We start from the raw sequence: 21,677 nt of genomic DNA, 5'->3' as shown, positions 1-21,677 counted from the left end.
AAAGCTATATCTCATCTCATGTAGTTCCATATCTGAAGCAGACGTCGGAGGTCATCTTCCGCCAAGCTGATCTATCTCTTGCCAATTCTATTAAAGCAGCGCCACCTTTCTCAGCTTCATCTGTCCAAGTTCTTATCCCTTTCAAATACGTTATTCTTTGTCTTCCTCTTATTCTTTTTCCATTCATCTTTCCAGTCAAGGCGAGTATTTCCAAACCAGGGTGGCGGATAATGTGTCCTAAAAATTCCATTTGGCGTTTGATGATTTTTGTTATCAGTGATCTTTTTCTGTTTGCCATTTCTAAAATTTCTTCATTTCTTTTCCTTTCCATCCATGACACCCTCATCATTCTTCTGTAAAACCACATTTCCACTGCCTCCAGTCTTTTAACCATGGTCTTGTTTATGGTCCAGCTCTCACAACCATATAGCAGCACAGACAGTACATAGCAATCCAGGACTTTGATTTTTGTTTTCATGCTAATATTCCTGTTTTTCATAATTGTATGCAGCTGGTTGAATGCATTCTTCGCCATACCTATTCTTTTCTTTATTTCACAATCTGATTTTCCATTGGATGTTACATTGAAGCCTAAATATTTGAAACATTCAACTTGTTGTATTGTTTGTCCTCTGCTTGTTATTACACAGGCTGGTGGGTTATTATTTTTAGATACCGCCATAATTCTGTTTTAGATATATTCAGTTCCAGTCCCATATTTTCACTACTCCTGACTACAACATCCAGTAATTCTTGTAGTTCATGTTCAGATTCTGCCAGTAGAACCGTATCATCTGCATACCTCAGATTTGTTACATTCTTTCCTCCAATACACACCCCCTTCTTATGTTCGATATCTCTTAATATCATTTCACTATAGAGGTTGAATAAATCTGGAGACAAAACACACCCCTGCCTAACTCCTCTTCTAATAGGTGTAAAACTGCTTAGTTCGTTGTCAACACGCATTGCTGCTTCTTGTTCCCAGTACAAATTCCGTAATATTCTTAAATCTTTACCATCAATGTCCAAGGATGATAGAATTTTGAATAGTTTTTCGTGTTGTACTTTATCAAAGGCTTTTGAATAGTCGATGAAACACATATACAGATCTTTATTTACTTCAATACATCTTTCCATCAGCATTGATAATGTGAATATTCCATTTCTGGTACCCTTGTCCTCAACAAAACCAAATTGCATCTCCCCAATTTCAGGTCGTATTTTATTTCTTATTCTTAGTAAAATTATCTTCAAAAGAATTTTTGTGAGGTGGCTCATTAGGCTAATAGTTCTGTGTTGTTCACAATCAACTGCCCCTGGCTTTTTTGGTAGTGCTATAAAAATGGATCGTTTCATATCAGTTGGCATTTTTCCTGTGTCATACACTTGATTTAGAAGGTTTGTGATGAATTCAATCCCCCATTCACCCAGGCCAGTCAAGGCTTCAATTGTTATGGCATCAGGTCCTGCAGCTTTTCCATTTTTCATGCTTTTCATGACGTTCCTGACTTCATCTTTCATTATAGAAGGCCCTTCCAGTTCTTTTATCATAGGCATTTCTCCTCGATTATCAAAGAAAAGTTCTTCAATATATTCTGACCATCTGTTTAGAATGCAGTCTTTGTCCATGATGGTGTTTATCTATATAGGGTTTTTAAATCTTTGATAGCCATTTTCTCTATAATATGAAAAATATATATATATTACAGTGTATTTGCTTCCTTTCAGTGATAAATAAACAAGAGGAATTTTGTACTAGCACAATTCAGGCATGTGGGTGTTCTGTAGGATGAAGTTGAATTCAGACGGAGAACGTTTCCCTGGCTGGAAAGGTTGGCTTTCATCAACAATTGCAAACCCCCAAAATGAAAATGAAACCAACATGCCTTCAATTGTTGAATATATGCCTGTCATCAATGCTCCCATAACTGAAGCAGCTACAGTACAGAAGGTGCTACAACTATCTTTGGAGGCAACACAAGAGCTTGGTCAGCCATATACATTTGTAACATTTGACCTTGCTGTAGCAAAGAAAGCTTACGATATTGTCTGGCAAAACCCACAGCTTTACAAAACAGTCATTATTCACCTGGGTGTCTTTCACACCATAATGTCATATCTTGGTGCTCCAAAGTGAATCTGGTTTTGAAGAAATTGTGACTGAAGCAGGGCTATGTTCACATGGTTCTATGGATAGAGTTATGAGTGGAAAGAACTACAACAGGGCTATACGAGTGCATGTGTCTGTTTTGGAGGCTCTAGAGAGGCTTCTGCTTGCAAAATTTGAGCAGGACACGGATTCAAAACTCAGTAAAGACCTCATGTCTTACATAAAGGAATTCACCGAAGGAATTTCAAGCCATACAGCTAATAAAATTCTCCAGTCAACTGTGTATGCTGAGTTATTTTCCCAGTATGAAGCCTTCAAAGAGAGTGTCCGCTCAGGAAAGTACGGAAAAACTGCACAATACTGGATCCAATACATGGACAGAGTTTGGCTTCTCCTCCAGTTTCTGCGAGCTACAAAGACAAACAACTTTCTTCTTCATATATCTTGTTTAAAAGAACTGTGCCCACTGCTTTTTACCATGAATCACCACAATTATGCCAAGTATCTCAGTGTATATTTTGTGTCACTAGCCAACCTGATTCATTCCCACCCAGGGGCAGAAGAAATGTTACAAGATAATGGATTTAGTGTCTCCAGATCAAGGACGCCTGCTGGAAGAATAGCAGTTGATATGGCCATTGAACAAACAATAAACAAACATGCAAAGACAAAAGGAGGTATTGTTGGGTTCAGCAAGAGTCTTCCAAGCTATTACCGTTGGAGTGTAACAAGACACAATCGAGCAGAATATGTATCAGCAACCCAAAGAATGATCAGCAACAACAACTGTATGGATATAGACACCCACAAAGAATTGAGCATTGCAGAAAAAAGACAAAGTGAAAAGCGAGTGCAAAACTTCCTCCAGGCATTTTCAGCATTTATCAATCCCTTTGAAGTTGAAGATGGTCTGGTCAGTCTAGCTTCAGGAATGAAAGTGCAAGAGGATGTTGCTGATGACCTGCTAGCCGTGGAAAAAACAGGAAAAAGATTGTTTGAAAGTTTTGTTGAAAACAGACTGAAGGAAAAGACTGTAGAATTTCACAAGCCATTAGAAAGGAACAAGACCAAGACATATGCATCATTGAGGAAAGTGGTAACAGTGAAAAAAGACATGAACGTGGTCAAAATCAAGGCACAAAGAAATTTATTTGGCCAGCTTCTTGTTTTGTCCCAAGAGCAGTGTTGATCTTCAAAAAGTTCTTCAATAGCCTCTAACACCTACTCCATGGTCGCTGGCTTCATCAGATGGTTTACCTCTGAAGACCAACAAAGCAACTCTGTTGCACAAGCTCACGCCTGACAATTCATTAATGTTCGAGGATTATGCAAAAAAAACAAACACCGTTTACATTGTTGATGGCAATGCACTGTTACAAACTCTGTCAGCAATCCCAAATACATTTGGTGAAGTAGCCAAACTTACATTTTCCTCCTTACCACAAGCAGCTTGTGTACACTTTGTGACTGATACTTACATAGAAGATTCAATCAAAGGTTGTGAGAGATTGAGGAGAGGATCTTCTGAAGATAATGCATACTTGTTAAGAGGATCTGAAACAACAGTGCCCAGACGTTGGAAATCATTTCTCAGCTGCGTTGATAACAAAAGATCCCTTATCAGGTTTCTCCTCAAGGAATGGGAAAGTAACGAATATGCAAAGAAACTGAGAAACAGGGAAATCTTTTTTGTCTGTGAAGAGAGATGCACCTTACTTTACAGTGACACGGATGAATTTACCACAGCTGTACCTTGTCTAGATCTCTACTCATCACAGGAAGAGGCAGACACACGAATTATACTGCACTGTCAATATGCTTCCCGCCAACCAAACTGTGAAACAATTGTTGTCAGATCATCTGACACGGATGTCTTTTTACTTCTCCTTTCATTCTCAGAGACAATTGGAAAGACCCTGATTTTTGATACTGGCTGTGGCAACAACAGGCGACAAATCAATGTCTCTCAGATAGCAAAGACTTCGTCTAAACAGATGTGTGATGCATTACTTGGTGTCCATGCATTCACAGGCTGTGACACAACAAGTTGCTTTGCTGGGCAAGGAAAGCTGAAAGCTCTAAAATTTCTTCAAAAGGAGAAAGATCTTAGAATTTTGTTCTCCAGATTTGGAACATCAGCAGCTGTTTCGAGTAATGACTGTCTCATGTTAGAGTCATTTGTGTGCAAGCTGTATGGCAAAACCTCATGCACAAGTGTCAACAAAGTGAGGTATGACATAGTTCGCCAGCGTTTCAAAGGAAAGAAAGGTACCATCTCATGCAGTGGTGGAATTGATCTGTGTCAGATGCCTCCTTGTAGTCAAGTATTGTCACTGCACATATCAAGAGCCAACTTTCAAACTCTCATTTGGAGGAATGCAGTGTGCCAGAATCCTAGCATTCCAAAACCAGAGGATAACGGTTGGCAGAGAAATTCTGCAAATGAAATGGAAGTACAGTGGTTCAAAGATGCTTTCATTCAAGATGAGTTGCAGGAAATTGTGTATGAAGAAAGCTGCACCAGTACTGACGAAGATACATATGCCGAGGATGGTAGTGATAGCTTTGACAGTGATTTCCTTGACGACACTTCAGAGGACGAAGAGAATTTTGCTACTGATGATGAGGATATATAATAAATTGGTGAGCAGTGCAAACTGTTAAGGAGTAAAGCATGTTTGCAAAACACATAAGGATATTGTTTTTATGTACTTACTGCATCTTGAATCAAGAATCCCTTTTGAGTATCCATTATTCTTCATAATATAACAATGCGATTTCGTTCAAGTCTTCGGTAATGATGCTTCACTTGGGTTGTGAACAAATTAGTCTTTTTTCATGATATATCTATTGTTTTTACCACACCTTCAACTTACTTTTAAATGTGACAACTGGACATCAATACCATGTTTAAAAAGAATGAAAATTATGATGAATTTGGCATCCCACAAAGTGGAGAAAAATTTAAGGGTTGCGTACACTTTTAGTTTTTCCTGTGACGTAGAAATATGAAGGTTGTTGTTGAGGCTTGGGCCATAGCTTTCTTCAGTGCTACATTTTTAATGAACATGCTGTTTTTTGCCATATTTAAAATAATTTTTGTGTAAAACACTGAAATAGCCCATAAGTTTAGATATGACACTTCATGAGATTACTGACAAATTGTTTCAACTTTCTGTGAATCTATATAATATTTACAAATTGAAAGCTTGTGCACATAGTTTGATAGTATATTCAATTTCCTTCAGTTTGATACCCAATTTGCATATATTTGAATTAATATTGTAGTCTTCAGAGCCTTTGAAAGAAATGTTGTCTCTTTTTTGCAAGGGGACACAACTCACTTTTTTCAAAGGGCCATAACTCTCTTAAATGACACTTATTTTTACGGTAACAGTGGAATTTGTATGGCCAATAAGTTCTATTATTTGAAAAACATAGTGGCATAAACTCCCAAAGGGGGGGGGAGGGGGGGTCCCAGTGGCCTAAGCACTATAATGATAACATGGTGGTTGTAGTAATGGTAGTCGTAATTATGATGATATGGTGGTGGTTGTAGTAGTTGTGGTAGGGATGATGTGGTGATGGTTGTAGTAGTAGTGGTAGTCGCCACATCTCCCTTATTCACAGATTCACTAATGCCCATCTCCCATTGTTTCAAGTTGACCAGAGACGCCAACTTAAAATTTGGCTCACGTAAATTTCAGAAACAATTCCGAATAATTTCAATGCTTAAACAGGAATTTCTGCTAAATAAATATACTCTAATGAGATCTATAATCATCCCAATACCCCTTGTTTCAAATCAAGTAAATTTCCAAAACCAATTTCATTATGACGTATAAAATATACAAATGAATGGTAGGGGTGGTGGTAATAATGATATGATGGTGGCACTGGTGGCAGTAATGATAATGATGATGTATGTGGTTGTAGTGGTTGCAGAAGTGGTGGTGGTGATATTGTTGTGTTGGAGGAGGTTGTAGTAGTGGTGGTAAGGATGTGGTAGTGATTGTTGTTTTAATGGTGATAGTGTTTTGATGTCGTCGTCGTGGTGGTGGTAATGATGGTGATGATGATGATGATGTGGTAGAGGTGGTTGTAGTAGTAGTAGTCGTGGTCCTTCATGAAATGATGGTGTGGCGATGGTGGTGGTTGTAGCAGTAGTAGTAGTAGTAGTAGTAGTAGTAGTAGTAGTAGTAGTAGTAGTGGTAGTAGTAGTAGTAGTAGTAGTAGTAGTAGTAGTAGTAGTAGTAGTAGTAGTAGTAGTAGTAGTAGTAGTGGCAGTGATGTGATGATGATGACGATGATGATGATGATGATGATGATGATGATGATGATGATGATGATGATGATGATGGTGGTGGTGGTCATAAGGTGTGTACTTGGAGATGAAAAGAGAGATTGATGGCTGATGTGAAAAGGATAAGATCCACTTTATAGATTTAGGTTTGTCTGACAGAAGGACAGATAGAGTGTGTTTGTGTGTGTGTGTGTGTGTGTGTGAGAGAGAGAGAGAGAGAGAGAGAGAGAGACAGGGGGAGAGAAAGAGAAAAATATGAGAAAGAGAGAGAGAGAGAGAGAGAGAGAGAGAGATAAAGAGAGACTGCTCCAATTGAATATAGTGATAGGTACAGAAAGATTAGGTTAAAGTATTGAGTGAACGTTATTGTTATGTGTGTTGTGTTTTATTTGTTAATCGTAAATATTAAGTTAACGTATGTTTCATGTTAAAAATTGCCAGGAAATTAACATTTAATTGAATCATATGTGTGTGTGTGTGTGTGTGTGTGTGTGTGTGTGTGTGTGTGTGTGTGTGTATCACTGTCAAGTATAGGAAGATGAAAAATGAAAACATATTGAGGCTAAAAAATTGGGTGCTCTTTACTGATTTGTGTTTGTATGTGTGTGTGTGTGTGAGGGAGAGAGTGAGAGAGATACGATGGTAGTGGTTAAGGTCAATATAGCCTATAGATGTCCATGATTTGTCAGTGTTTGTTGTATCTGTAAAAAGTAGACAATAAAAACAAAAGAAACATTTTTTTTCTAAACTAACTGTGAGCCATTCATGTATGTCATATCATGTCACTGAAAAAGAGCGTTTTCGAGATTGCCACACCTGTGTTAATTCAAAATCAGTTGGTTGGTGAGGAACTAGTCTTTTTATTTCTAATATATCATCTAGTGTCAATCTCCCAAACGGTTGGTGAAGCAAAGAGTCAACTTGTTTCATTGCAATTCATTGTTTAAAAAAACAAAACCTTAAAGTATATCTCAAATAATGGAAATCAGTGGAATACGATTAATGATAACACAAATAAAAGGTAGATTCAGATCTTAAAGCATCACAAAGAAAAAATCACTCCACTTAAGTACTTAAGAAATCAAAAAATACACCAAAAGTATAACTGTTGACAATCTTCGCTTTCTTTCTCTGACTGACACAACTACACACACACAAACACACACACACACACACACACACACACACATACAAATAAACACTCATACACACGTAACCATCAACTCGGCACTACAAGCAACAAAAATGTTGGTAAATTCGTCCGCAATGCTTCGTTGCAAAGGATTACTTTATTCAATAATCGTGAAAAGGAGGTGGGGGGGGGGGCGGGGTTGATATGTCATATTTTTAAGTTTTATGTTGTTTTTCTTTGCAACTTACAAATAAACTTGACAATGAACAGTGTTTTTGACAGTTAGTGTAATATTTTGGATGGCCGAAGTCACCCTAATTATGACGTAAATGGTGTAACATTGGCGCATCCCTCCAGTCCAACGGGGGAGCTCTCTGATCCTGGCACAAGTCGAGGGGTTTTCCGCTATTTGAAGATAGTATAATTCGACCCAGTTTCTCGCTCAATCAGCTGTAGCGATACTAAAGGATAGAGCATTAACTGGAGCTTGGATTGCTTTGCACCACGGTGTTGATTCAGTCACTAATTCGCGCAGTGATGTCACCAACACACGAGTCGGCGCAGTGCGTGAATCGAAATCTTGAATAGAGTGGAGACTAAAAAGGCAGTATGTTATTGGCCAGTTGGCGAAAGACAGGGGAGTTAAAATTTCTGTTTTATTTTAAATTAAATTATGCTGTTAATGATTTTTAAAAGATTGGTGTGGTGCCTGGCACCATTCGATCCAATGGCCCCACGCCACTGACACACACACTCATAATATAAGCAGTGAGAGCACATCACAACAATGCCAATACACATCAACACTAATCACCACTACACAACGAAACCAAGATCAACAAGCAATTAGTTTGGAGTAAAAAAAAATTTCTGCCCACATTACTAAGGATTACGCCGACATTTATTAAGATAGAGATATATAGAGTTTTTAAAAAATGAAAATATAATCTAAAATGCATATTATTATCATCCTGTTCGTTGGAATTCCCAAAAGAAAAGAATTCAAGATCTAGGTAAACATTTTGATGAATCCCTGAGTTGTACGCTTTCCACAGGCCCCGACAAACTGTGAAGATTCAAGGCAGCGGGTCTAAAGGATTCACTGATTTGGTCTTGGCTCAGTAACATCAACAAGGGTATGATCTCGTTACCTGGGCAAATAATAAAGTGAAAATAATACTTGTCTTAGCCGCATCAACAGAGGTATTATCTCATTCTTAGCCTCATCAACAAAGGTATTATTTCATTCTTAGCCACATCAACCAATGTATTGTCTCATTCTTAGACACATCAACAAAGGTATTATTTTATTCTTAACCACATTAACAAATTATTCACTTTTAACCTCATCAACAAAGGTATTGTCTCATTCTTAGCCACATCAACAAAGGTATTATTCATTTTTAGCCACATAAACAAAGGATTCATTCTTAGCCACATCAACAAAGGTATTATTCATTTTTAGCCACATAAACAAAGGTATTGGCTCATTCTTAGCCACATCAACAAAGGTATTATTTCATTCTTAACCACATCAACAAAGGTAATATTTCATTCTTAACCACATCAACAATGGTATTATTTCATTCTTAACTACATCAACAAAGGTATTCATTTTTTACCTCATCAACAAAGGTATTATTTCATTCTAGCCACATCAACAACGGTATTATTCATCATTCTTAGCCACATCAACAAAGATGTCAGACAGACTGCACAATATATATAAAGACAGCTAGTCTATTGAACGCCAACAAAGGTATACTACAATAAGCTGGACAGATAGTAAACAATGAATTAATTTTGTCTTTGCAACATCGACAAAGGTAATTTTAAAACAACAAAAAAGAACACGAGCTGTTATATAGGGCATTAGCCACTGAACGTGCTCAAAGCGCTTTACAAGGGATACCCGGCCAGCAGCAACACTTAACACGTAGGACGAGTCGTGACGCCTGTTCGGCGATATTTCAAATTTATTTTTTTCGGACAGAGACAACACTGTAAACAGCCAGGTATATATTTTACACCTGAGTACGATGAGAGAATGTGAATAAAGAGCCTTTTCCAATGTCTCAACTATGCGCACTTGGTACTCGAACCCAGGACCACCTTCCAATCCGAAAGCGAGTGCCATACCAATAGACCACATAACAGCATGCTTTTCTAATGTGCCTAGACAGATCATTAATACGTGAAAGAATGATCACCTCATCCAGTGATCGATGTATTGTCAGAATAATGACAACAGTGATGGAGTTTTAATCAAATATTGTTGAATAGCCTCCACAGAACGATCAGAATCATTTGATTTCAGACAGTCAGTTGATTTTGTAAAAAATAAATAAATAAATAAATAAATAGAATTTCCTTTATTCATCCCCAAGGTGAAATTTGTCTTTGGTGTATATTCCAAGGGAAGACTGGAATAACCCAAGCGTCAGCCGCAGTGCAGTGCAGCGCCTCAAAGAGATCTAGGGCGAGGTGACTTTCTCAAGGCAACACAACGCAGCGGCGGGTGATCGAACTCGTAACCTTTTGGGTACGAAGCAAAGACCGTACCGCTGAGCCACGCTGCCCCTGTAGGAACCATGATGAGCAATGAACTATGTGAGGTTTTTGCTTCGTGCCCGAAAGGTATTGAGTTCGAATACTAGCTGTGTTCTGTGGCTTTGAGAAAGTAGTCATTACTCAGCTCCCCAATACTCTTCAACAGTCGTAACGTCACTTCCTTCCTTAGTAACACTTGCTCTAAACTATCGGAACAATGGCGGACGCCCGAATAAAATATTTCTCCGACGAGCATAAAAGCGTATCCAGAGGAAAAAAAAACATACATTTGATCATGTTTTGACTTTTACACATTCTGATCACAAGGCATATGAAAAGTTCTAGCCAGCATGAAGAATAAAAAGTGATAATTTTCTTTGTTTAGAACCAAGATGGCCGCCGTTGCCGGGTGGCGTGACATCAGACTACTGAATCCACTTGCTGCTGGTTTGAGTGGACAGGGCAGGGGAGGGAGGGGGGGGGGGAAGTTGTCAACAAAAGTTTTGACTTCACTGAGGATCAATAGCATTCCCTTCAGGCGTGAATATGAAGCAAGTCTTGTGTTCTACCAACTGAGTTATCGTGGCGCCCTAAACTGACGGAAAACCCCTATTGTTGCATTGCGTTTACAAAAAAAAAAGAAACCTATAACATCCGCCAGATATTACGTACCAACACACACAACTATGTGTAAGCTTGAACATTTAGAGTCTGAATAATAGAATGTATGAGAACTACTCGTAAAAATGGCTGGCTAAAAACAATAAGAGCCGAGTGACGCCAATTTCGTTCCTTCAATAAAAATGGAATATAATTTCTTTTTTTAATGATAATAAGTCAATATTGATTAACGATTGTTCAGACCTGTTGGCCACAGACAGAGCCGGTCCTTGACAGCTTGAATGGGGTCAGAGGACTGTCTGACGTCAGTGATCATCTGACCTCGAAGAGCATCTTCCGGACTGGGATTGAAGCCTCGTTGTCGCCTCAATGATCTCTTTCTGGGACTGTGGTGGATTCGGGGCTGTCGGTTGTTTGGATAGAATATGAACATGAACATGAACATGAACATGAACATTGCGTCATTTCACGGACGGATTTCCCACAATCAATACTCTTTAACCTTCTCCCTACCAACCATAGTAACATTGTCACATTCATTCGTCACGATGCAAGCAACGCATTTCTGAATTTGTTTTCTTTTCTACATCACATAATTTATAGAAAGAAATTCTTTATAGCAATAAAAGCATTTTGTTGTTGGGAGTAGTCCTTCAGAGTTTATCCGGTTTCTTTAGCGTGAAAAAAAAACAATAACAATTGCTTGCTACGCTTTGGATAGGATGCTAACCTATGGCAATATTGTTGGTGCAATATTATGAACACGATATTATTAACACTTGAAGGGCATGATCTATATTACATTTCCATGTGCTCGAGGTCATTGGTCACATTGGAATATGTGCTCAAAGCGACCCACATAGTGAAAAGTGTTCACAGTTTTTGAAATATCTAACATCATGATTGGTCATTTTGTTCAGCTTGACACATGGGTATGTTTACAATTTTCATAAACAAAGCAGCGTGTTTACATTTCTGAAGAAATATACAATCGTTGGACAGCAACAAATCATGAGATTAATGACTTGGTTGGACGAAAACATGAATATAGATCGCTCCCATTAACATTGTTGTAATGGGCAATAACTAAAAAAAAACGTGAGCATTTATATAGCGCAATATCCACTAAACGTGCTCAAAGCGCTTTACAAGGGGTACCTGGCCAACAGCAACACATAACATGTAGGACGAGACATGACGCCTGTCAGGCGATATTACAAATTTTTGGGACAGAGACAACGCTGTTAACGGCCAGGTACTCATTTTACACCTGAGTACGGTGAGAGAATGTGAGTAAAGAGCCTTCTCCAAGGACTCAACTATGCGCCGAGCGAGGCTCGAACCCCGATCCGAAAGCGAGTGTCATACCACTAGACCACATAGCCGCACCGTTGACTAGCGATGGTTTGAGAGTATTTCCGTTATAACAATGAGACCATAACAATTACTAATAGGGTTTTCAGACCTGCAAATAAGGACACGGTGCTCTATAGAAATGCTGAAGTTTTTGTTGTTTTTTTAAATAATACTATCGGCCTTTTAGAAATATCCAAAACCTCCGGTTTTGCTTTTGATTTAAGGGAGAAATTCCGTAAGCTCCTCGGTCTAGCATTTTACCGTGGGTCTTTTGTCAGGCGTTAATTTATTCAATTTGTCAGTAGTCTGTCTATATAGTAGCATTTTTAAAACGCTAGAACAAATCTTGATAGACTAGTGAAAATTCGAAATTTCCCAACATGACCTTTGTTTTGGTTCTCCGCCGCCATTTTATCGTTGAATTATTGAAAGGTAGTGCAAAGCAATCTTAGGTTTGTATATGTCTTTCTAATGGGGTCAGTTGTAAGTATAAGTCTTATTAAAGGTATTAGGGTGTTTGTTTTTCTTATTATGTTAGCTAGATAGTTAAAGTCAAAGGTACTAGGTTTTATTTTTTCTTAGGGTTAATTAAAGGAAAACTTTGCGTTGTTTCCCTTAGAACGAGGAGCTTATGGAAGGCATTCCTGATTTAAATTCAGCTAAAGGGAGGCATTCCGAAAGCTCCTACATCCCGAGTATTCTTGTTCTAGTAGAGCGTTTGGGAGGGGGGGAAACTTTTTTTATAATTTTCTAGTAGGGGGTTTGGGAGGGGGGGGGGGGGGGGGGAGACTTTAAAAAAAACGTTTCCCCCCCTCCCAAACCCCCTACAAGAACATTATAAAAACGAAGTGACTATTCTCATCCCCCTAGTCTAGGATGTTAGTCTTCATAATAGTAGTCCACAATTGTTGTATGTTTAATCCAAAGGTTGTAATGCAGTAATTTGTTAAGTTTCTTGTCACAAGTTGCACAATTTAAAAAAAAAATCAATCAAATCCAAATCGCAAAAAGCCGGCGACGTTTTTTTCGGTAATCCAATCGGCCGGGGGGGGGGGGGGGGGGGGGGGGGGGGGGGGGGGGATGAGAATAGAGGCAGCCTTATAAAAAAAACAAGAATACTGGGGATGTAGGAGCTTTCGGAAGGCTTCCCCAGCTAAACTCAAACCCCTTTGTGTTATTGCTGAAAAAAAGTAACCAAATGTGTAAAATAAAATCTCACTTTTTTCTTTTGTTCTTCCATCATTGGTCTTGCTATTCAAATTGTAACAACAACAGGAAGTGGTAACATTGAATTAATTGCATTTCTGGTTTTAAATGCATGATATATTCTAAAATTTCAGACAATACTGATGACGCAATATCTCATTAAAATCTGAAAATGTGTGTATCGACGTGTACTTATTCACAGATCTGATAACCAAATTCATTATGGGCCCTTTGTTATAATGGAAATCTAAAAATAAAAATGACATGAAACATTGTCCATTACAACAATGTTGCACTTGGCCCATAAGTGGGTTCGGATGTCAAACCTGCATGTATGTAGATCTTTGTTAATGCTTTTTATGTGTAGGCCTACTTCTCAATAAACTGTATTAATAAGAGTATAAACGTTCAAAGGTTACACATAATTTTGTGCTTTGGTCCGTTATACTTCCGGATGGCAATGCTGTGAGCTTCTTAGCCAAGCGCATGCTATTTATATGCTTTTTAAAATCAAAATCGGACAGTACAAAGTGTGTATTACCGCCACCCCCACCCCTTACCCCCATTCCTTTATCCCCCTTTTCAATGTTTGCATCGCGATAACGGGTACAAGGTTACGCTTGGCCTGAACCCACTGGTCACAAGGCAGCAGGGATCGACCGATCGATTTATTGGAAACGGAGAACGAACTGCCACAACCCGAGAACACACGATTTAAATGTCTCTACTACACACAACACGTCGCTCTACACAACAACCAAAGCATTTACTTCAAACTCTTATATAATATTCTGTCGTGAAAGTGTAGCTAATTTGAAAGTGATCTTTTCAATGGGAGCGATCTATATTCAGGTTTTCGTCCAACCAGGTCATCAATCACATGATTTGTTGCTGTCCAACAATTGAATATTTCTTAACAAATGTAAACACGCTGCTTTGTTTACAAAAGTTATAAACATACCCATGTGTCAAGCTGCATAAAATGACAAATCGTGATGTGTGATATTTAAAAAGCTGTGAACACTTTTCACTAAGTGGAGCATATTTTACAATGTGATCAATGACCTGGAGCGCTTGGAAAGTTAATATAGATCATGCCCATTCTGGATTGAATAATGTGTTAATAAAATTCTTCAGATTCAGCACTTTATGACGGTTCTGCCAAGACTAAAATCTGCACATTGAAATGGACATTTAATGTAAGATCGAACAAAGCGGTAAATATCTAATCTCCTTTCTTTTAAAAGTAATCGTAATTTCATGGTGAGTTGCATTCAAAATCACAAACCCGGTCCGTTTTACTTCGGGATGGCAATGTTGTGAGCTTCTTAGCCAAGCAAATACTATCTATAGTTGGTAGTTGTACCCAAGGAAACAAACGATCCTATTGGTTAAACGACTGAATGCTTTTTGTTGGGTTGTTGTTTTTGTTGTTTTTTTGTTGTTGTTGTTGTTTTTTTTTTTTTGGGGGGGGGGGGGGGGGGGGTTGCCATTTTGTTGTTGTTGTTGCTTTTTGTTTTGGTTATTTCTTTTCTTTTTTTTTTTTTTTTGTTTTGTTATTTTGTTGGGGTTTTTTAAAAATTTTTTTTTGTTTGTTTGTTTTTTGTTTTTTTTTTTCGTGTGTTTTTTTTTACTTGGTGTTTTTTTTAGTTTTTTGTCAGTGTCCGGCTATGAATTTACAAAGACTACTTATATCACTATTTATTTGGCCAGCGTTTTAATTAGATAGAAGCAAAAAGGAAATGGGGTGTTATCAAGGTTTACATATATACAGGTCTGACATCCGAACCCGCTTTTGGGCCTAGTTTAGCATTGTTGTAATGGACAATAATTGCGTTATATTTAGAGATTTTATTTCAACAATGAGCTCATAAGGAATTGGGTTATCAGATCTGCAAATAAGTGCACGTAAGGTGTTATCATTTAAGTTGTTGCTCATTAACCATTAGATTGTTGACCAATCAAAACATGAAATGTGTGACACACCTTTACACATGCTCTGACAAGCATAGTTGGTTGTTTATAAACAACGTGAGTGAAATCGGCCTCTCTCTGATCATTGTTATTGTTTTAATACGACCAGATGGATGAGTAGATATCACACGATTTTCTCGACCATATTACGAGTATTTACGTTTAAGTTTACACATAGTTTTCTGTGTTGCTTCTATAGATAGTATGACGATGACGTCACTCTGGTCTTTGTTTTTGTTTTAAGCCATCCTGCCATCCGCGTTTATGAGTAATTGGATTCACTAGTCTGATGTCACGTTGCCCAGCAACGGCTAGCAGCCTGGTTCTAAACAAAGCAAATGGGTACTTTTTATTCTTCATGCTGGCTAGAACTTTTCATGTCATGTGATTAGAATATAGAAAAGTCAAAACATGATAATATTTATAATGTTTTTCTCCTCTGGATACACGTTTATGCTCGTCGGAGAAATATTTCATAAGGGCATCCGCCATTGTTCCGATAGCTTAGAGCCAGTTACCAAGTTACCATGCGTCATTACGAGGGAAGTGACGTCATAACAGTTGAAGGTTACTCTCACTTAACTGTATTATCCAGACTATAAAAGTTCAAGGTACCACATAATAATTTTGTGTGTTGGTCCGTTATACTTCCGGATGGCAATGGTGTGAGCTTCTCAGCCAAGCGCATACTATCTATTGATCAAGCGCTAAAACAGTGGATATTTTACTTAGACACATAGGTTACCATCGATAGTAAAACCCGTTGAGTTTGCTATGATAACCAATCACTGCCATTGTTTACATTATGACGACTGTCGGAGAGACATGGTTATCTCGGTGTCTATTGTAATCAGTCTACATGATGTAAACGGTACCTGGCCAAAATCTTTTTTTTTTTAAAGGCGTTTTGTTGATGAACTCTCGTTTTGGACCCCTGCCTAACTTGATTCATTTTATTTTTAGCTCAGGTATCTGTGATTCTAAATTAGCAAGTACTAATAATGTGACCTGTAATGCTTGCTTAACCCTCTCCTTACCAACTATAGGAAAATCGTCACATTCGTTACGAAAAAAACAACATTTATCTTATTCAAATTTCTTTTGTACATCATAAAATATAAAGAAAATGAACAGTGTGTTGTAGATCATGTTTGGCTAAAAAATTATGTATGGCAAGAACTTACTGCTATTGTGTCGGTGATAGAAAACATTTTTGTGTTTGTTGGGTGTGGAGTTTTGGGGAAAATCCTGACAATGACTGGTAAGGAGAGGGTTAAAAACTGTGATTGTAGCTGCTTCCCATAAGGCAGTTGGTCACCCCTGATATAGATAGAATGCGCTTGGCTAAAAATCTCACAACATTGCCATCCGGAAGTGTAACGGACCAACACACAAAACTATGTGTAACCTGGAACGTTTATAGTCTGGTTAATACAATTTAGTGAGAATTACTCATAAACGCGGATGGCAAAAAAACAATAACAAAGACATACGTGACTTCAACTTCGAACTATCTATAGGGCAGTCGGTCAACCCTGATATATCTTATCTACCATTTTAGTTCTTCGACTGACATGATTTACTTTTAAAGTCAAAATTGATCCGTTTTAATTTTAGGTCAGGTATCTGTGATTCTAAATTAGATAGTAGATAGTAATAATGTAACCTGTAATGCGTCTTTGTGTTGTTGTGACTATTTATAGTTTTATTATGGGATTCACCAGTTACATGTCGAACTCTAGAAAAACATGACTAAAAATTTGGCAAGATAAACTCGTCCTTCAAATATCGATCGATTTAAATTATGACCCTCATCTTGAGGGATGACTTTTCTGGCCAAAATTTTCCAAACGTGTTGTTTTTTTTTTCCTAGTACGACAGTAGGGTTAGTATCAATCGAGGAACTTCTGGTGTGTTATGAATTCAATTTTATCTCTTTATTGGTATTACGGTCATTTACAAGGAAATAAACCCACTATAAGTCATCAGTAATCGATAAATGATGATTTTGTCATCCTAGCCGACGTTCACTTATTTGTAGGTCTGAGAATGCAATTCCTTATGGGCTCATTGTTGTAATGGAAATATAAAAAAAGACTGCAAACATTGTCCATTAAAACAGTGTTAATCCATAAGTGGGTTGGGATGCCAGATCTGCATATATACACGTCGATCCTAGCTTATCTTATTTTATCTTATCTTATCTTATCTGATTTAAACTTATCATACATTATTATCTTATTACATTCGATAATCACACCTTTATCATTCCGTTTACGGCAATACAGATCGTTGGCTTCTAAAAATAACAATTTCTCTAACCAAACAATTTCTCTAACCAAACTGTCACCACTAAGTGGCCAGGCAAACCTATCACGCGTTGAAGTGAGAGATTAAGTAAGCACCAAATGCATTCAAAATAACATGTCGTCGAATGCCAAGGTCGATCAGCAAACCAGCCGTGCGGAAGAATTTAGACCATAGCAATCATGGTGGGCCCACTTGATTAAGACCCATTTTATGCACTCAGCGGGAACTACCAAGTTATGGCCTGACACTGACCAAAAAATGACGCCAAAATGCCAGTCTTTTGCAACAAAAGAAAACAAATCGTGAGTTGTATTCAATAGTTCAACCAATGAAATAACTTGTTTCCATGAGCTCTACTAACGACAACTCACTAGGCGGTGCAAAAACCAAATAATGACATCAAATTGCAAGTCCTTTTGGATTTCAGTGTCAGGCTTTAGATAGTATGCGCTTGGCTAAGAAGCTCATAACATTGCCATCCGGAAGTATAACGGACAAACACACAAAACTGTGTGTATCCATAAACGTTTATAGTCGGGTTAATACAGTTCAGTGAGCATTACTCATAAACGCGGATGGCAAACAACAATAACAAAGACCTGAGTGACGTCATCTTCGAACTATCTATAACATAACGGAGCTACACACAGAAGTATACTATGACTGACGTGCACATATTTGCAGGTCTAATAACCGGACGCAATACTTTTCAACAGTCGTAACGTCACTTCCCTCGTAATGACGCATGGTAACTTAGTAACTGGCTCTAAACTATCGGAACAATGGCGGACGCCCTTATGAAATATTTCTCCGACGAGCATAAAAGTGTATCCAGAGGGGAAAAAAAAAACATTATAAATCTGATCATGTTTTGACTTTTACACATTCTGATCACAAGACATATGAGAAATTCTAGTCAGGGTGAAGAATAAAAAGTACCGATTTTCTTTGTTTAGAACCACGATGGCCGCCGTTGCTGGACGACGTGACATCAGACTATTGAATTCAATTATGGGTCCCTTTTAACATTGTTGTAATAGACAATATTTAGCGTTGGTTTGAGAGTATTTTCTATCACAACAATAACGAGACCATAACAATTTGGATTATCAGACCTGCAAACAAGTACACGTCGACTGAGTCGAGAAAAAAACCCCAGACTAACCCATTAAAAGAAAGAAAGAATTTAGTCAGAAACCTTTTTCTAAAATATTGGCTGATTCGAATAACCAACATTTCTGAATCATCGCCTCAAAGCGATCAGTTTATTTGTGTTTGTTTTATTTTTAAAAAGGAGGGAGAGGGGGGGGGGGGGCGGTGGGCAGGTTGATGTAGGTTCTTAAAGTGAGAAAATGTTACATTTTAAAAAAATAATTTCGATTAATTTTGGTTTTCAAGTCATTTAAAAAAAATATTAGGTACATCCAGACGTTGAGTCACAATTTGTCAGAACTTTGAAAAGCTTTGAGTTAAAAAAAAGATTAAAGGTTTTTTTAATAGTTTTTTTCTCTTTTTTTTCACAGCTAAATCGTTGTAATTAATCGAAGTTTAATTTAAGTTGATTTGGGTTTTTTTTCTTTTCGCCAAAATGAATATGATCTGTTTTGTCGGTGTACGGCAATTCTTGGATATCGTCGTCCACATCAGGGCTGCCAGATTGCGACCTGCATGGCCAATTTCGCCTCGTATTATTATTATTATTATTATTATTATTATTATTATTATTATTATTATTATTATTATTATTATTATTATTATTATTATTATTATTATTATTATTATTATTATCATCATTGTTATTATTATTATTATTTTCATTTATTATTATTATTATTATTATTATTATTATTATTATTATTATTATTATTATTATTATTATTATCATCATTGTTATTATTATTATTATTTTCATTTATTATTATTATTATTATTATTATTATTATTATTATTATTATTATTATTATTATTAATATTATTATTATTATTATTATTATTATTATTATTATTATTATTATTATCATTATTATTATTATTATTATTATTATTATTATTATTATTATTATTATTATTATTATTATTATTATTATTGTTGTTGTTGTTGTTATTATTATTATTATTATTATTATTATTATCATTATTATTATTTTTATTTATTATTATTATTATTATTATTATTATTATTATTATTATTATTATTATTATATTATTATTATTATTATTATTATTATTATTATTATTATTATTATTATTATTATTATTATTATTATTATTATTATTGTTATTATTATTATTATTATTATTATTATTATTATTATTATTATTATTATTATTATTATTATTATTATTTTTTATTATAAATATGCCCCCCGCATTCTTCCGTGTTAAGTCGATTTTTAATTAACAAAACCGATAAGGGTTTTCAAGGGGGTCAGAATATTAGCAGTGTTTGTCCACGTGAGGTTCTATTTTATCCGCTTTTTGACGTCGAAATAATTTGGCCACAACGAATTCTGACCATCTGGCAACCTTGATCCACATACCTCGAGCTGTGTTGTGAAGCAGGTAATGTTTGATAAACAATTCTATTGAAGTCGTTTCCTCTTTATATTAATATATCTACGTGCATTATATAGATTGTGGCAAGGAGTTTTCAGGTACAAGTCTTAAATGGATCGTGTGGATAATAAATGTTGTTTTAAATGACAATATTCAGAAATGCCTCATTTCCTTGATTTCAAAAGAAAAGGTAATGGATATTATTTTAGTGATGTTATTTATAATTGAGCCTGTCTGTTTTATTTGAGCATTAACATAGCGCAATATCCACTAAACGTACTCAAAACGCTTAGCAAAGGGCCCCTAGTCAACAGCAACGCTTAGCATGTAGGACGAGACAGGACGCCTGTTATGCTATTATAAACGCTTTCTGGCAGTGACAAGATTGTTAACGGTCAGGTACTCATTTTACCCCCGAGTGCTAAGAGAGAATGTGATCAAAGAGTCTTTTCCAAGGTCTCAACTTTGTGACCGTCATACAATAAACTGTCTTTAACATTCTTGCCATTCTCCCAATTATTGCAGCGTTAAAATATTTACCAAATGTATATTATAAGATTACACATAGCTGGTTTGTTTTATTCGGCTGGCGAACGTTGTGAATATTTTACCTACATACATAACATTAATCATCAAGTAATGTGGATTGGATTACTTTTTTTAACGTTTCATTGTGACAATGAATTTATTTCTTTAAACTGTTGGAAAGCAATGCATACGGCAGATTTCTTTACGTTTTGGCATGAAAATCGTAGTTTGCCACCTGGGATAGCATGGCAATCTGAATGACGCTTGGTGAGAATTGTATGACTCAGTCATAGTCGATGAGTATAGATAGTATGCACTTGGCTAAGAAGCTCATAACATTGCCATCCGGAAGTATAACGGACCGACACCCAAAACTGTGTGTATCCATGAACGTTTATAGTCGGGTTAATACAGTTTTGTGAGCATTACTCATAAACGCGGATGGCAAAAACAACAACAAAGACCTGAGTGACGTCATCTGCATACTATCTATAGATAGTTCGAAGTTGACGTCACTCAGGTCTTTGTTATTGTTTTTTACCATCCACATTTATGAGTAATACTCACTAAACGGTATTATCCAGACTATAAAAGTTCATGGATACACACAGTTTTGTGTGTTGGTCCGTTATACTTCCGGATGGCAATGTTATGAGCTTCTTAGCAAAGCGCATACTATGTATACCTGCTCTCTCCGTCCATGTTGGAATTCCCCTGCATAATACTGTTTTGTATCGGTTGGTCACTTATATCAGAAAGGTTGACTGACCTCCAGGTCAATATCTTTATCAAGGTACTCGATCAGAGATGGTGGTATTGTTATTGTTACGTTACCCGGTATTCAGTGGCCGTTATAACATTATATAAATATCGTATACCTGATGTTATCAATAAATGATCCTCATCCAGTCAGGTTTAAAACTATGATACTTACATCTTTTATAGTTAAACTTCGCATATATATATTTTATATATATATATATATATATATATATATATATATATATATATATATATATATATATAAA

At 36.6% G+C, this 21,677-nt stretch overlaps 2 protein-coding genes across 3 annotated transcripts in view; one reads left to right on the top strand and one right to left on the bottom strand.

Annotated features, from left to right (window-relative positions):
• Window positions 1-8,431: 8,431 nt before the first annotated feature.
• Window positions 8,432-13,364, bottom strand: LOC144974230 (uncharacterized). The gene is made up of 3 exons (XM_078917147.1): window positions 13,295-13,364; window positions 10,963-11,122; window positions 8,432-8,699 (listed from the first exon to the last, which is right to left on the bottom strand). The coding sequence occupies exons 1-3, from the start codon at window positions 13,316-13,318 to the stop codon at window positions 8,551-8,553; spliced, it is 333 nt and encodes a 110-aa protein (XP_078773273.1). The 5' UTR covers window positions 13,319-13,364; the 3' UTR covers window positions 8,432-8,550.
• Window positions 13,365-14,011: 647 nt separating this feature from the next.
• The window catches only part of LOC144973644 (receptor for retinol uptake stra6-like), a 35,130-nt gene continuing 27,464 nt past the window's right edge, over window positions 14,012-21,677 (top strand). The window contains exons 1-2 of one of the 2 annotated variants that reach the window (XM_078916352.1): window positions 14,012-14,133; window positions 14,419-14,498. The gene's annotated coding sequence lies outside the window, so the exon portion shown is untranslated. Of the gene's footprint in view, window positions 14,134-14,418; window positions 14,499-20,129; window positions 20,312-21,677 lie in introns of those variants that run through there. The other variant, XM_078916351.1, reaches the window with a different exon arrangement.

This window comes from Berghia stephanieae, chromosome 5 (genome assembly GCF_034508935.2).
Source record: "Berghia stephanieae isolate SIO BIC M18660-M18661 chromosome 5, UCSD_Bste_1.3, whole genome shotgun sequence".
Lineage (NCBI taxonomy): Eukaryota > Metazoa > Mollusca > Gastropoda > Nudibranchia > Aeolidiidae > Berghia > Berghia stephanieae.
The sequence above is the reverse complement of the archived record's forward strand: the minus strand, read 5'-3'. Positions and strand labels throughout refer to the sequence as shown.